Raw genomic sequence first — 14,461 nt, 5'->3', positions numbered from 1 at the left:
GGTGGAGGTTGTAGTGAGCCAAGATGACACCACTGCACTCCAGCCTGGGTGACAAAGTGAGATTCCGTCTCAAAAAACAAACAAACAAAAAAAGAATGTAATCAGAATAAAGTGAAGTCTCCCTAGAACTTTACCACCCAGAAACAACCTGTGCTGATGTGTTGTCAGAACCCCTTTTAGGCCTTTTCTTCCCCTGTTTTATTACAGAAGTTTTCTATGACTCAAGAACATTAAAGAAAAAAATTTAAAAAACAAAAAGTTTTCTAAAACACAGAAAAGTTGAAAGAATTAAACAGTGAACACCCATAAACCTACCATTTAGATTCTACAAGCGTTAACATTGTGCTAAATTTACTTTATCACATATGGGCATCTGTCCTTTTATTCATCCATCAATCTGTCAGATGTTTTTAGTGTATTTCAAAATAAGTTGCAGACATCACTATACATCACCCCTCAAGAGTTTGGCATGTAGGCTGGGCACCGCGGCTCACGCCTGTAATCCCAACACTTTGGGAGGTGGAGGCAGGTGGATCACCTGAGGTCAGGAGTTCAAGACCAGCCTGGCCAACATGGTGAAACCCCGGTTTCAACAAAAAATACAAAATTAGCCGGGCGTGGTGGCAGGCACCTGTAATTGCAGCTATTCAGGAGGCTGAGGCAAGAGAATCACTTGAACCTGGGAAGCAGAGGTTACGGTGAGCTGAGATCATGCCATTGCACTCCAGCCTGGGCAACAAGAGGGAAACTCCATCTCAAAAAAAAAGTTTGGCATGCAAATTATTAACTAGATTCTAATATTTGTTTAAAGCCCTCTCTTTTTACAAGGCAAAATTTTCATATAGTGAAATGCACAGGTCTTAAGTGTTCCATGGGTGAGTTTTGACAAATGGAAACATATGTAACATAAAATTTTTTAATGGAATAATAGATACAATTTATGTTCTTTTCACTTAACATAAACATTATTAACGTTCTCTTGTGGTAGCAACAGGCCATTTTTTTTTTTTTTTTTTGAGACAGAGTTTCGCTTGTTGCCCAGGCTGGAGTGCAATGGCACGATCTTGGCTCACCGCAACCTCCGCCTCCCAGGTGCAAGCAATTCTCCTGTCTCAGCCTCCCAAATAGCTGAGATTACAGGCATGTGCCACCATGCCTGGCTAATTTTTATATTTTCAGTAGGGGGCAGGGTTTCACCATGTTGGCCAGGCTGGTCTCGAACTCCTGAACTCAAATGATCCACCCGCCTCAGCCTCCCAAAGTGCTGGGATTACAGGTGTGAGCCACTGTGCCTGATCAATGCCATCATTTTTTTAACCTGATATCCTATTGTTAGACACTTAAGCTGCTTCCAGTTTTTTACCATAATAAATAACATTGAAATGGACATTCTTTTTTTTTTTTTTTTTTTTTTTATTGAGATAGAGTCTTGCTCTGTCGTGCAGGCTGGCATGCAGTAGCTTGGTCTCAGCTCACCACAACCTCCACATCCCGGTTCAAGCCATTCTCCTGCCTCAGCCTCCTGAGTAGCTGGGACTACAGGCGTGCACCATCATGCCCGGCTAATTTTTGTGTTTTTAGTAGAATGGGGTTTCACCACGTTGGTCAGGCTGGTCTCAAACTGGCCTCAAGTGACCGCCCACCTTGCCTCCCAAAGTATAGGGATTACAGGCATGAGCCACCGTACCCGGCCTGCAATGGACATTCTTGTAGCTAAATATTGACTCACATCCTTAATTTTTCATGAAGTGGTTCTAGGGATATAGTCAGACTTTCATATTAGAAAAATATTTTTGATGTCTAGAGTGTAGATATGGAAGGAAATGAGAAGAGGCCAGATGAGAGGCAGCAGAGAGGCCAGGGTCTCATTCCTAGTGAGCAGTTTATGAGGCTACCGCAGGGCAGACAGAAGAGTCAGGGAAGGAAGCCAAAGGAGGGGGATCTCACACTGATTGAGCATCCAGTGTGCCAGACATTGTGCTCAGCACTGTATAGGCTACTTCAGTTACTGCTCAGAACAACCCAGAGAGTGATCACCATTATCTCCATTTTACAAATGAAAAAATCTGCCCCCCTTTCTCAAACTTGGCATCCCAGCAAAAGAGAATTATTTTTTTTTCTTTTTTGAGACAGAGTCTCACTCTGTCACCCAGGCTGGAGTACGATCTCCACTCACTGCAACCTCTGACTCCCAAGCTCAAGCGATTCTCATGCCTCAGCCCCTTGAGTAGCTGGGGTTACAGGTGTCCACCACCACACCCAGCTAATTTCTGTATTTTTAGCATAGACAAGAGTTTCACCATGTTGGCCAGGCTGGTCTCGAACTCCCGACCTCAAATGATCCTCCCACCTTGACCTCCCAAAGTGCTGGGATTACAGGCATGAACCAACATGCCCGGCCAACTGAGAATTACTGACATGGTTTCTTGGTTTTTTTGTTTTTTGGTTTTTGGGTTTTTTTTGAGATGGATTTTTGCTCTTGCTGCCCAGTCTGGAGTGCAATGGTGCGATCTCGGCTCACCACAACCTCTGCCTCCTGGGTTCAAGCGATTCTCCTGCCTCACCCTCCTGAGTAGCTGGGATTACAGGCATGGACCACCACACATGGCTAATTTTGTATTTTTAGTAGAGATGGGGTTTCACCACGTTGGTCAGGCTGGTCTTGAACTCCTGACCTCAGCCTCCCCAAGTATTGGGATTACAGTTGTGAACCACCACACCTGGCATTCTTGTATGTTCTATACTGTTTCTACCACACATTTCACCCTCACCCCTCTACCTGAGGCAAGGCACCTCCTTGGAAAGTCCTCACAAAAACTTCAGACTGGGACATGTCCCCTCTGGGCTCCTTGGCTTTATTTTCACCGTCATAGTATCGATCTCCCTGTATTGTCCCTATCTATCTCCTCTACTAGACCATGAGCTCCTTGAGGGAAGGGTCCTCTCTGAAGCCCAAGTTCCTAGCACAGGGTCTGGCACGTATTAGTAATTGTTGAATAAATAAACCCAAACAGATTATGTGACTTGCCCAAGGTCATATAAGTAATAGGTGAATAAGCAGAGGGTCAAGCTCAGGTCTTTCTGACTCCAGAACACCTGCTCTTCACCACTCCAATTGCTTTCTGTGGGCCTGCCTAACCAAACATCTTTCTTTTTTATTCCCCACCCCAAGGACTGAGGAGGAGAAGAAAGACTGGGTCCAGGTAACATCCAAGGCGTTGTGGTAGAGGGCTAGAAGAGTATTAACAGGTCTCTTAGGGGTTGCTGGATTGTCCCTCAAAACTCACCTCTAACCAGAATGGTCCCAGACCCCTATCTTTCAACAAACTTTACCATCCCCATTTTACAGATAAGCAAACTGAGGTGCAGAGGTTGAGCAGAAACTCACAAACTCTTCTTTTTTTTTTTTTTTTTTTTTTGAGACGGAGTTTCGCTCTTGTTGCCCAGGCTGGAGTGCAATGGCGCGATCTCGGCTCACCGCAACCTCCGCCTCCTGGGTTCAGGCAATTCTCCTGCCTCAGCCTCCTGAGTAGCTGGGATTACAGGCACGTGCCACCATGCCCAGCTCATTTTTTGTATTTTTAGTAGAGACGGGGTTTCACCATGTTGACCAGGATGGTCTCGATCTCTCGACCTCGTGATCCACCCGCCTCGGCCTCCCAAAGTGCTGGGATTACAAGCTTGAGCCACCGCGCCCGGCCACAAACTCTTCTTTTAGGAAGCTGGTTTCTCTGAGGGTGTATAAGGTGAAAGTGTCAAGCTCTGTAAAATCTTAAGCCCAGGTGGTGGCCAGGAAAGCCACCTGAGGTTTTTCAGCCACCACTCCCCCTCCTCCTGGATTTGGGAGGGGATTTATTCAGGGTCATCCACCTACCAGCGACAGAGCTGGGTCTGAAACCCAGCTTTTCTAACTTCAGGCTAGGGTGTAGGAAGGTGAGGCGAGGGTAGAAATGGGTGGTTTGTGGGGTGATCTGACTTCTCATTTCTTACACCTCCTCCCCAGGCCATCAATTCCACCCTCCTGAAGCATGAACAGACGCTGGAGACCTTCAAACTGTTGAACTCAACAAACAGGGAAGATGAAGACACCCCGCCCAACTCTCCGGTAAGAGTGCCCGTCCTCTTTCCCCTGCACTGGGACCCCTTCCAGACTTCCACGTCCCCACCTGACCTTGAGAGGATCCTTTCCCCTTCTCAGAGAGTAATGACCAGGGAGGCAATGCGTGACCTCAGAAGCCATCCTTCCTTGGTAAGGCCACAGAGAAATCACTGGGGAAACCAAGGCCCAGAAAATGTACTAGAAGTGACTTGTCTTCAGTAGCACAGTAGCTAGGAGCAAAGCCAAGAGTTAAAGGCAGGTCTTCTGAATATGGCTGCTCCCCTTAACCCCACCCCATCCCCACCCCATGATAATCCAAGCCTTGGAGCAGGGACAAGGGCTGGCTGGACTGGGTTGGGGAGTACCTGTCTCTGACCTGAGACCTGACCCTCCCCACAGAATGTGGATCTTGGGAAGCGGGCACCTACTCCCATCCGGGAAAAGGAAGTCACCATGTGCATGCGCTGCCAGGAGCCCTTCAATTCTATCACCAAACGCAGGCACCACTGCAAGGCCTGCGGGCATGTGAGTGTTGGGAGGCAGGGGCAGAGCTAGGGAGGGGACAGCCTGGCAGCCCAGAGGCCTGCCGCAGAGCGGGTACCCTCCAAGCGGGGGGAGGTTGCCAGTCTGCTGAAGGGAAGACCCACTGGAATCAGGCTGCTCTTGCCCACTTGCCACCCCAGGTGGTTTGTGGGAAGTGCTCCGAGTTCCGGGCCCGCCTCGTCTATGACAACAACCGCTCCAACCGTGTGTGCACTGATTGCTATGTGGCCTTGCACGGGGTGCCTGGGAGCAGTCCAGCCTGCAGCCAGCATACACCCCAGCGCCGGAGGTCCATCCTGGAGGTAAGAGCCAGGCCCCTGACTAACTCTCCCACAGTGGGCAAAATGGGCTGCAACTCTACCCAGTGAGATCGAGGAGGCCCGGGCATCTGGGAAACAGTAGTGATCACGGGACCCAGGCTTGGAGTGAGTAGAACGAGGGCAAGAGTGAATGAAAGACAGTCATCTTTAACACTTAGACATTTAATCCCAGGGTAACCAATCTGCCCATGCTATCGTTTCCCTTATTTTACAAATGAGGAAACTGAGGCCCAGGGAAGTCATTTGCCCAAATCACACAGCAAATGAGTGGCAGAACTAGATTTTTTAAATTAAAAAATTGTCTTTTGTTATTACAAAGTAGGATAAGTGGGACAATATAAACAAAACATAACAAAGACCCCATATCCCTTCTACCCAGAAGTTACCACTGTTACAGCTTATCCTATCTTTCTAGAGGCATGTATGCACATACGTACATTTTGGAGGTTTTTTTTTTTTTTTTTTTTACATTAAGGAAAATTCATACTCAATTTTGGAGTTTTTTAAAAGCAAATGTAGGTATTAACACTTGAAAGAGCACTTACTCTGTGCCAGGAACTATTCTAAGCACTTTGCGTTTATTAATTCATTTAATTATCACATCAGCCCTCTTTGCTCTCCTTCCAAGTCCATGCATTTTCATCTAGAGTTGGGACTCTAAGCCAGACTTCATTAACCACCCACAGACTCCCTTAAAATCACAATGCTAGATTGCCTCTCACTGAGTGTAGGAAATGGATGTGTGATGAAAGACAGAAAAAAACGTGAGACATAAATGTGTGAATGGGCTTGAGGAATGAAAGCCCTGACTGAAGAAAGAATGCCTGATTGGCATTTTAGATGCCCCTGCTGAGATCCGCACACTCCTTCCACTGGCCTGTAGAGGCAGCAGCGGTTGCTCAAATCAGGCAGACAGACCTAGCTTTGAATCTGGGCTCTGGCTGATTCCCTGGGTAGCACTGGACAAATCACTCCTGCACCTGAGCTTGAGCGTCTTCATCTGAGACGGGAATAGGAGTCCCTATACTGAGGGAGTGTTAAAGCCAAGAGGAGCCAGGCTACGCCCTCTGTCAGCATTGATGCTTCCTGTGTCTCTGGCCACAGAAACAGGCCTCGGTGGCTGCGGAGAACAGTGTCATCTGCAGCTTCCTGCACTACATGGAGAAGGGTGGCAAAGGATGGCACAAGGCATGGTTCGTGGTCCCTGAAAATGAACCCTTGGTGCTGTATATCTACGGAGCCCCTCAGGTGTGCATCCTACTCTTTCGGGTCTTTTCAGCCACCTGGCAAAGCCAGGTTACCCCCTTACCTCCAGTCCTTGACCTCTCCTTGGCCCTTATCCCATCTCTATGAGGAACTCAGAACCCCAACCCTTGAGAGACGAAGACTGGCTAGAGACAAGGAGTGGTTGTGGGCCAAGGTATGTAGGGAAAAACAGGATGGGCCAGGCGCGGTGATTCACGGCTGTAATCCCAACACTTTGGGAGGCCGAGGCAGGTGGATCACGAGGTCAAGAGATCGAGACCATCCTGGCCACCATGGTGAAACCCCGTCTCTACTAAAAATACAAAAATTAGCTGGGTGTGGTAGCATGTGCCTGTAGTCCCAGCTACGCGGGAGGCTGAGGCAAGAGAATTGCTTGAACCTGGCAGGCGGAGGTTGCAGTGAGCCAAGATTGCACCACTGCACTCCAGCCTGGCACCTGGCGACAGAGCAAGACTCTGTCTCAAAAAAAAAAAAAAAAAAAAAAAAAAAAAAAAAAAAACCACAAACCAGGATGAGTTGTGAGCCTGGCTTTCTGGAAGGAGTGAAGATGGGGAACTGCTAGGTCCAATTTGGAGTGGGTGAGAATATCCAGATGGGGCCGAGCACAATGGCTCATGCCTGTAATCCCAGCACTGAGAGAGGCTGGATCACCTGAGGTCAAGAGTTTGAGGCCGGGCGCGGTGGCTCAAGCCTGTAATCCCAGCACTTTGGGAGGCTGAGGCGGGTGAATCACGAGGTCGAGAGATCGAGACCATCCTGGTCAACATGGTGAAACCCCGTCTCTACTAAAAATACAAAAAATTAGCTGGGCATGGTGGCACGTGCCTGTAATCCCAGCTACTCAGGAGGCTGAGGCAGGAGAATTGCCTGACCCCAGGAGGTGGAGGTTGCGGTGAGCCAAGATCGCGCCATTGCACTCCAGCCTGGGTAACAAGAGCAAAACTCCGTCTCAAAAAAAAAAAGAGTTTGAGACTAGCCTGGCCAACATGGTGAAATCCCGTCTCTACTAAAAATACAAAAAGTAGCCTGGCGTGGTGGCGTATGCCTGTAGTCCCAGCTACTCAGGAAGCTGAGGCAGGAGAACTGCTTGAACCTGGGAGGTGGAGGTTGCAGTTAGCCACATTCGTGCCTCTGCACTCCAGCCTGGGCAACAGAACAAGACTGTCTCAAAAAAAAAAAAAAAAAGGTATGCAGATAGGGGCAATAGCATAGACAAAGGCCTGAAAACACTATTTGGTAGGCTACAGAGACTAGCCCAGCAGTTTTGTGGAATGGGGGGGAGACGGGTATTTAAACCAGCTTACCTTTTAGTCCCAGTTGTGCCATGTTCCTGTTGATAACGCTAGAGCCACGGAAGGTTCCTGAGCAGGGGACAGAAGACACAGCATATGCAAACCAGCTAGAAGCTGGGGCAGGGGGAAAGGTCTAGCCCCACGGTGGCCCCAGCTCCGTCCCTCCTCCCCGCAGGATGTGAAAGCCCAGCGCAGCCTGCCCCTCATTGGCTTTGAGGTGGGACCACCCGAGGCAGGGGAGCGGCCCGACAGAAGGCACGTCTTCAAGATCACCCAGAGCCACCTCAGCTGGTACTTCAGCCCTGAGACAGAGGAACTACAGCGACGCTGGATGGCTGTGCTTGGTCGGGCAGGCCGTGGGGACACATTCTGCCCGGGGCCCACATTGTCTGAGGACAGGGAGATGGAGGAGGCACCAGTGGCCACTTTAGGAGCCACTGCCGAGCCCCCCGAATCCCCCCAGACCCGAGATAAGACCTAGAGGGTTTGGGGCAAACTGGGAGCCCCCACCCCATACTCTAGCTGCCCATGTCTGATTGGGGGCTCCAGCCCCTTCCCTCCCAGCTCAGTCAATACTTGAACTCCCATCACGGGCACTTTCAATCCCGAATGCTGGGTCTTGGGTTTTTTAATTCATCTTTTCACAAAACGTGGGCTTTTAAAAAATATATTCCTACAGTGATGTTAATTTTTATTAATCCCTGTCCCCAGGCAGGGTGGGAGCCGTTGCTAGACTCACCTGAATTAGGTCGTTTTTTTCTCCCCTCATCCCCCAACACCCTACCACAGATCCTGCCTCTACCCAATTCCCACAAAGCACCAGAGGTAGGAGATTTGGGTTCAAGTGCCAGCTCTGCCACTGACCCTGGGGCCCCAACCCACCCCTGCCTCCTCAGCCAGTGTCTTCACACATTCGACTCCACGTGGGGGTGGCAACTAGACCTCTCCTGCCTCTCTCATGGCTTACAGCTTCTACCCGACCCCAAGGCTACCCAGTATTTTATCGTCCAGACCCATGGCAGGGCCAGCGGGCAGGACAGGGGAACGGGGGGAGGACAATGGATCCTTTTTTTTTTTTTTAAAGAAAAATACAGTTTATTTCAGGCTTACAGTAACTTTCATAGCACTGCTGTGCTCCGTTCGTCCACGTTTGGTCATCCAAAGTACCAGGCTGCTAGGGTGGGCCCAGAAACCTCGTAAACGCTGAAGCTCAGTTCCCAGAAGGCTGATTCTAAGGCTACTACTCATAGGTCAAGCCACAGATTAAACAGTAAGGTATTATTTATTAAGATCTTAACCCTCACCCCTGAACTCAAATGGCATGGGATAAGGAGGAAAGAGGTTAGAGTAGACAGAAAACAAAGCCCAGTTCTTCCAAGCTTACCACCTAGCCAAAGTCTTCAAATTCCTGAGGGCACCCAGGGCTGGAGGCTGGGCTACAGGAAGCGAGCATTCCTGGGAGGTTGCAAGTTCGGGGCAGGGGTAACGGAGCTGTTGCGAGTGCGTGGGGTGGGGCAAGGGAGAGGCTCCAGAGCTATTTTCCGTCACATCTTCAACTATTCTCTCTTCCCCCTGCATGTTCATCTCACCATCACTGAGTGCTTTTGCTGCTGCTGCTGGTCCTCTCGTCCCCAAATCCACCTGCTGCCCACTGTCCGCAGGCATCTAGCTCCTCCCCCAGCCACACCCACACTCACTCATCCCCTTCTTCCGGAAAGACGCTGTACTGCGGAACCTGGCCTCGTCACTTGGATGTTAACTCAAGGCCCAAGGGAATGCGCTGGACCAGGTCCCCCCACCACCAAGACCAAGGACCCTAGGTTCTCCTTCCCTCGGAGGGAGCTAGACAGGGGAACAGTGGAGAGGGTGGGAATGGGGTAACCAGTCCACAGGTCTGCAGTCCTCAAAAAAAAACCCTACAAATGACTCTCAGAGCTAGCAAGCAAGGGCCCAAAGCCATTTCCAGCAACCCCACTCATTTTTTTCTCCGGACAATGGTCCAGCCATCTTCCACTATATCCTCTTCCTTAATAGTCTGAGCCTCTGGATCAGAGGGTTCAGGCTGGGGGCAGACCCCATCGGTAGCAGCCCCATCATTCGTAGCTGTGACCTGGAGGGGAGACAGAAAAGAGAGCTGAATACACTGACCATTGGTGACCCAGGCTCTGTTCCAGCTTTTCCAGGATTGGCTGTGTGACTCAAGAAGGTCCCCTGCCCTCTCTGGATAATACCACTACCACCAACCACTACTATCCCCTTATCACTTCCTCGTGAATCTAGCTGCTCTCCCAGAAAATTGAAAACATCCTTATCCCCCCAACCCAGGGGCACCCACTTCACCTCCATCTCTTCCACACTGTCCGCATCATCTTCATCCTCGTCGGTCTCTCTAGCTGCCTTAAGTGCGGTGGCTGTAACCTTGCATTTTCTTTGAGTGATGCGGGAGGTCATCTCTCGAAGAGCAGCCCCATCGCCCCTCTGGAAGTCGTGGAACATGGTCTGCAGTTGCTGGCTCACCTACCAAGAAAACATTCAACCAGTTTGGGTTTTCCAGAGAATCTCCTTACAAACAGCCCGTGTCTGAAGCAACAGTGGGGAGTAGGTTGGAATTTTCCAGAAGAGAATGGGGCTCTTTCCTCTCCAAGGAATTAACCAATGAAACCGCCACATATGAAGGGCTGAAGTGAGGGCCTGAAGCATCGAAACAGGGCCTAACTAGTAGGGAAGGCTCTAGAATTGGGCTTTGAAAGAAGGAAGATGTAAAAGGAAAGGTAATCTTACTGGGGAGCAATGGTAACCACAGTGGGGGTGAAAATGGACCTGGACTGGCCTGACCTGCCCTTGGGATGGGGGTGAGGAACAGGCCTAGATGGGAATGATGTATAAAAAGAAAGAAAAGAAGGCAGGCAGGGTTGGGGAAAGCTACACTTTTTCCTCTAGGCAACAGAGATTCATAGCCAAGAGTCTTGGCCTGAAATAGCTGGGAAGAAGACAGACTGCAGGTAGGGAGATGGCAGCTGTGCCCTGAGAAGCTCACCTGGGGCAGACTCCCGTCTTCCACAACTGTATCAAATTCATTGGTCATCAGCTCCCCAAGGAAGTCTTCGACCTCCTGTAGCTCCAAGTCGGCTGAGTAGAAAGGACAGGGCCCTTGGGTCAAAGACCAGCCAACTTCATCACCCCTGCCCACCATTCTTCAATAACTACTTGGTGGATCCGCAACCGGGTGGATAAAGGCACAGTGAGCCTTTTATCTGCTAAAGTGTTCTGAATTCCAGGTTTTAACATTTTTTTAAGAGCCACTAAACATTAATACCTCATTTCCAATCTCTTGCATCCTACCAAGGCCTCTTCCCACAACTCCCAGCCCTCCTTCATCTGTCCTATTCTAACCAGCCTCCCCTCTATGAGACCTTGAGCAAGCTACTTCTTTCTGAGCCTCAGTTTTCTCATCTGTAAACTGGGGCTCCTCAAAGGTCTGTTATGAGGAACCATCCAACACAATGCCTAGCACAGCGAAGATCCATAATCCATGTTCACTTTTATGCGAAAGCTGAAGTTTTTGAAGTGTAGAGAGAGAACCTTCACCACTGTGGCTCCACTGATAATGGAAGCCACAGACCAATGGGAAAGGTAAGAAGAAATGGACATAGTAGGCCGGGCGCGGTGGCTCAAGCCTGTAATCCCAGCACTTTGGGAGGCCGAGGCAGGTGGATCACGAGGTCAAGAGATCGAGACCATCCTGGTCAACATGGTGAAACCCCATCTCTACTAAAAATACAAAAGAAATTAGCTGGGCATGGTGGCGTGTGCCTGTAGTCCCAGCTACTCAGGAGGCTGAGGCAGGAGAACTGCCTAAGCCCAGGAGGCGGAGGTTGCGGTGAGCCGAGATCGCGCCATTGCACTCCAGCCTGGGTAACAAGAGCGAAACTCCGTCTCAAAAAAAAAAAAAAAAAAAAAAGAAATGGACATAGTAATTCCAATGATGAAATCATAGCCTTGACACTGACATCGTACTGTGTGACTCTGGCCAAGCCCCCCTTCCTCTCGGCTTCAGTTACCTATGGGCCTACGTTCTACTTTTTCTGAATTAAGAGGGTAACTCAAGAAAGTCTTCCACAAAGCTCCCTCTCCCCTCTATGTGCTCTCCCTAGGAGAGCTCATCCACACTCTTGCTTTTCCCTACCACTTAAACTTAATAGCCCCTAAATCTATCTCCAACTGAGATGACTCTGTGCCTGGATGTTTCACAGGTGCCTCAGACCCTCCATATCCAAAGCCAGACTCATCACCTCACTGTTCAAACCTGCTTCCCATCCTCCAGGGTTCCTCTACTCCATGAAAAGACACCTAATCCGCCCATCAACTCAAATCAGGAGTTCCCTCCCTGTCTACAGCCAACCTATCTCAAAGGCCCTATTCCACCCCTTCTTTTCCATGCCTGCTGCCGCTGTCCTACTTCAGGCCTATTCAGTTTCTAGACAAAAACAGCATTCTCATCAGTCTTTCCCTCTCCAGTCTATGCTTCATACTGATGACTTCCTGAACTTTCTAGCCAGCAAATCCCATCCTATTTCTCACCTAGAACCTGCCCACGAATTCTTACCACCTACTGCAGTGTTTCATAGTTTGCCTTTGAGAAATACCTGTTCTGCTGGGTTTTAAGGGACACTATCCCTAAAAACCTAATGAGAAACAAAAGCAAACAGTTTTTTTTTTTTAGTGGTTCTTATTCGTATCCAAGCCTTTAATAGGTTGACAAGTGTTAAGACTTTTCAGCGGGAGTCAAAGAAGAGAGTTCTTTTTTAACATAACCTGACTGAAGAAGCTTCTTCATGGAACATCTAACAGGACTAGTTAGCATGAATTTTGGCAAACACTGGTCTAAATGATAAAATCAAAGGTCTTCCATGTCTTAGGCTTTTCAAGGGGGCTTCCCACACCCCAGCTTCATTCTCTACCACTCCTCCACCCCTCCATGCACACACACCCATACTCCAATACTGAGCTCCCCGATACTTTCCAAATATAACAAATTATATCCTCATGCCACAGAACTTGAGTGTTGCGCTCTCTGCTCCTCCCCCACCACCCTAGTTAACTCCTGCTCATTAAGACCCAGCACAATTCACCTCCACTGAGAAGCTGTCTCCCCAGCCTTTTAACCCATGCACCCTGACCTCCTCTTTATCAGAAAATCTATCAATGTCGTAACTATTTACGTGTGTGGATCCCCTCACTGGATAGTATACTTTCTTGAGAGAAAGTACTCTGCCTAATATCATCTCCAAAGCTGGAAAGCGAATGAAGATTTTTTTTGAAAAGCATACTGCGCAACAGGCCCTCTACTGGGCGTCTGGCTCTCCATATCCCTCAAGACAAGCCTACAGTGCAGATCTTCGCTGGACGCTTGTCTTCCAAGCGTACAGTGTAGATCTTCCAAGCAGCCACAGGTGGTTACTGAGCGCTTGAAATATGGCTAGGCCAAATCGAAATGTGCTAAAACTGTAAAATACCAGATTTTGAAAACAAAACTAAAAAACGTAAAATATCGCCATGTTTTATACTGATTATATGTTGAAATACTTCGTATACACTGAGTTTACTAAGATTGATTTCATCTGCTTTTTGCTTTATTAAAGTGGCTACTAAAAAAATTAAATTACATGTGACTAGAATATTTCTGCTGTACACCGCTGTGCTGGACACTTGCATAGGCATTTTAGGAACTAGGAAACAGTCTTAGGGAGGTAAACTGCCTTGTCCAGAGTAATGCCACGAGTTAGTGGCACAGCCCGTAAAGCACTGGAGTCCCGGATTCTGATTCCAAAACCTGAATTCATTTCACCTCGCCTTCAGGTATCAATCCACAACTGCTCGAGAGGAAATACAGGTTCTGCGGGAGGGGGCTCCTCCTCTCCACACCCCCACACAGGCAGGTCGCAGCGCCTCACATTCACTCACCATTGCGCATGAAGTAATCCTCCACTGTACCCCCCAGCCACTCGGCCTTCTCCTGGCTGTGCACACCCCCGAAGCCATTCTCCACAGCGATCTGCAAACACAGGCCCAAGCCCACCACGTCAACTTGGGAGAAGACCGGGAGAAGATCTGGAGTAGCCTGGAGGCCGCTTACGCCACCCAGCAAACCCCTCTTAACGTCGCCTAGCCAAGCCTCAGTCACCCAGCCCAACCAACTCCTGTTCCGCCCCGGGCCCTAAGCATGACCCTGCCGTAGCCCCACTGACCTGCAAGGCCGGCCAGGCCTCCAGAGCCGCGCGGACCCCAGCCCGAAAAAGCGATCGCGCATCTTCTGCAGCGCCCGCCATTATCCGGCCCCAGTCCACGTGACGTCCCGGCGGCCCAATACCTCCGTAGCTCTGCCCAGGCAGAATGAGACGCAAGCCGAGCCTGAGAACACACGATTCTCTTTTCCCGCAGACCTGGCTGCAAGACTAGAGCAAAAGAAAAATCTGTCAGAGCGATCGATGACACCACCAGAGTTACTCACTAAATCAAAGGACACCAGACCTGAAGGACCTGTGGAGCCATGGATTCCGGATCCGTGTATACTGCGCAGGAAATATGTGGGGAATTTATTACCGATACAGATATCAGGCCCTGGGGCAGAGGACTCAGTGAGTTATAGCCTTAAAAATCTGCATTAAAAAAAGCATCCTAACATCTGTATACAACACTGCAACCAACAACAGTAAAATTCAATCAGCTCTCCCTATCGGGGGGTTCCATAATCCCTGAATTCAACAAATCTCAGATGAAAAACATTCAGGAAAAAAAAATTGCATCTGCATTGAACACGTGCAGACTTTTTTCTTGTCATTATTCCCCTAAACAATACAGTATAACAACTATATACGAGGTCGGGCGCGGTGACTCACGCCTGTAATCTCAGCACTTTGGGAGGCTGAGGCAGGTGGATC

The 14,461-nt window shown here is 49.2% G+C and overlaps 2 protein-coding genes across 2 annotated transcripts in view; one reads left to right on the top strand and one right to left on the bottom strand.

Annotated features, from left to right (window-relative positions):
- The window catches only part of FGD1 (FYVE, RhoGEF and PH domain containing 1), a 53,946-nt gene extending 45,434 nt beyond the window's left edge, over positions 1 to 8,512 (top strand). Inside the window, exons 13-18 of the mRNA XM_039475708.2 lie at positions 3,173 to 3,203; positions 4,004 to 4,105; positions 4,499 to 4,624; positions 4,783 to 4,944; positions 6,067 to 6,210; positions 7,696 to 8,512. Coding sequence (XP_039331642.2) covers positions 3,173 to 3,203; positions 4,004 to 4,105; positions 4,499 to 4,624; positions 4,783 to 4,944; positions 6,067 to 6,210; positions 7,696 to 8,001 — 871 coding nt within the window. The 3' untranslated portion in view covers positions 8,002 to 8,512. The remainder of the gene's footprint in view (positions 1 to 3,172; positions 3,204 to 4,003; positions 4,106 to 4,498; positions 4,625 to 4,782; positions 4,945 to 6,066; positions 6,211 to 7,695) is intronic.
- A 74-nt stretch (positions 8,513 to 8,586) lies between these two features.
- On the bottom strand, positions 8,587 to 13,881 carry TSR2 (TSR2 ribosome maturation factor). The gene is made up of 5 exons (XM_003943709.4): positions 13,769 to 13,881; positions 13,485 to 13,575; positions 10,558 to 10,649; positions 9,861 to 10,037; positions 8,587 to 9,630 (listed from the first exon to the last, which is right to left on the bottom strand). Exons 1-5 carry the CDS (start codon positions 13,847 to 13,849, stop codon positions 9,496 to 9,498), a joined length of 576 nt encoding a protein of 191 aa, XP_003943758.1. The 5' UTR covers positions 13,850 to 13,881; the 3' UTR covers positions 8,587 to 9,495.
- Positions 13,882 to 14,461: the final 580 nt, after the last annotated feature.

This window comes from Saimiri boliviensis, chromosome X (assembly GCF_048565385.1).
Source record: "Saimiri boliviensis isolate mSaiBol1 chromosome X, mSaiBol1.pri, whole genome shotgun sequence".
Lineage (NCBI taxonomy): Eukaryota > Metazoa > Chordata > Mammalia > Primates > Cebidae > Saimiri > Saimiri boliviensis.
Note: the sequence above shows the minus strand (reverse complement) of the source record. Positions and strands in the feature narration are given on the sequence as shown.

Coding starts and splice junctions, on each gene's coding strand:
- TSR2 (XM_003943709.4), bottom strand. CDS start 13,849: ATGGCGGGCGCTGCAGAAGATGCGCGATCGCTTTTTCGGGCTGGGGTC. Junction 13,576..13,768: donor AGGCCTGGCCGGCCTTGCAG/GTCAGTGGGGCT, acceptor CTGTGTTTGCAG/ATCGCTGTGGAGAATGGCTT. Junction 10,038..10,557: donor AAGACGGGAGTCTGCCCCAG/GTGAGCTTCTCA, acceptor TTTTCTTGGTAG/GTGAGCCAGCAACTGCAGAC.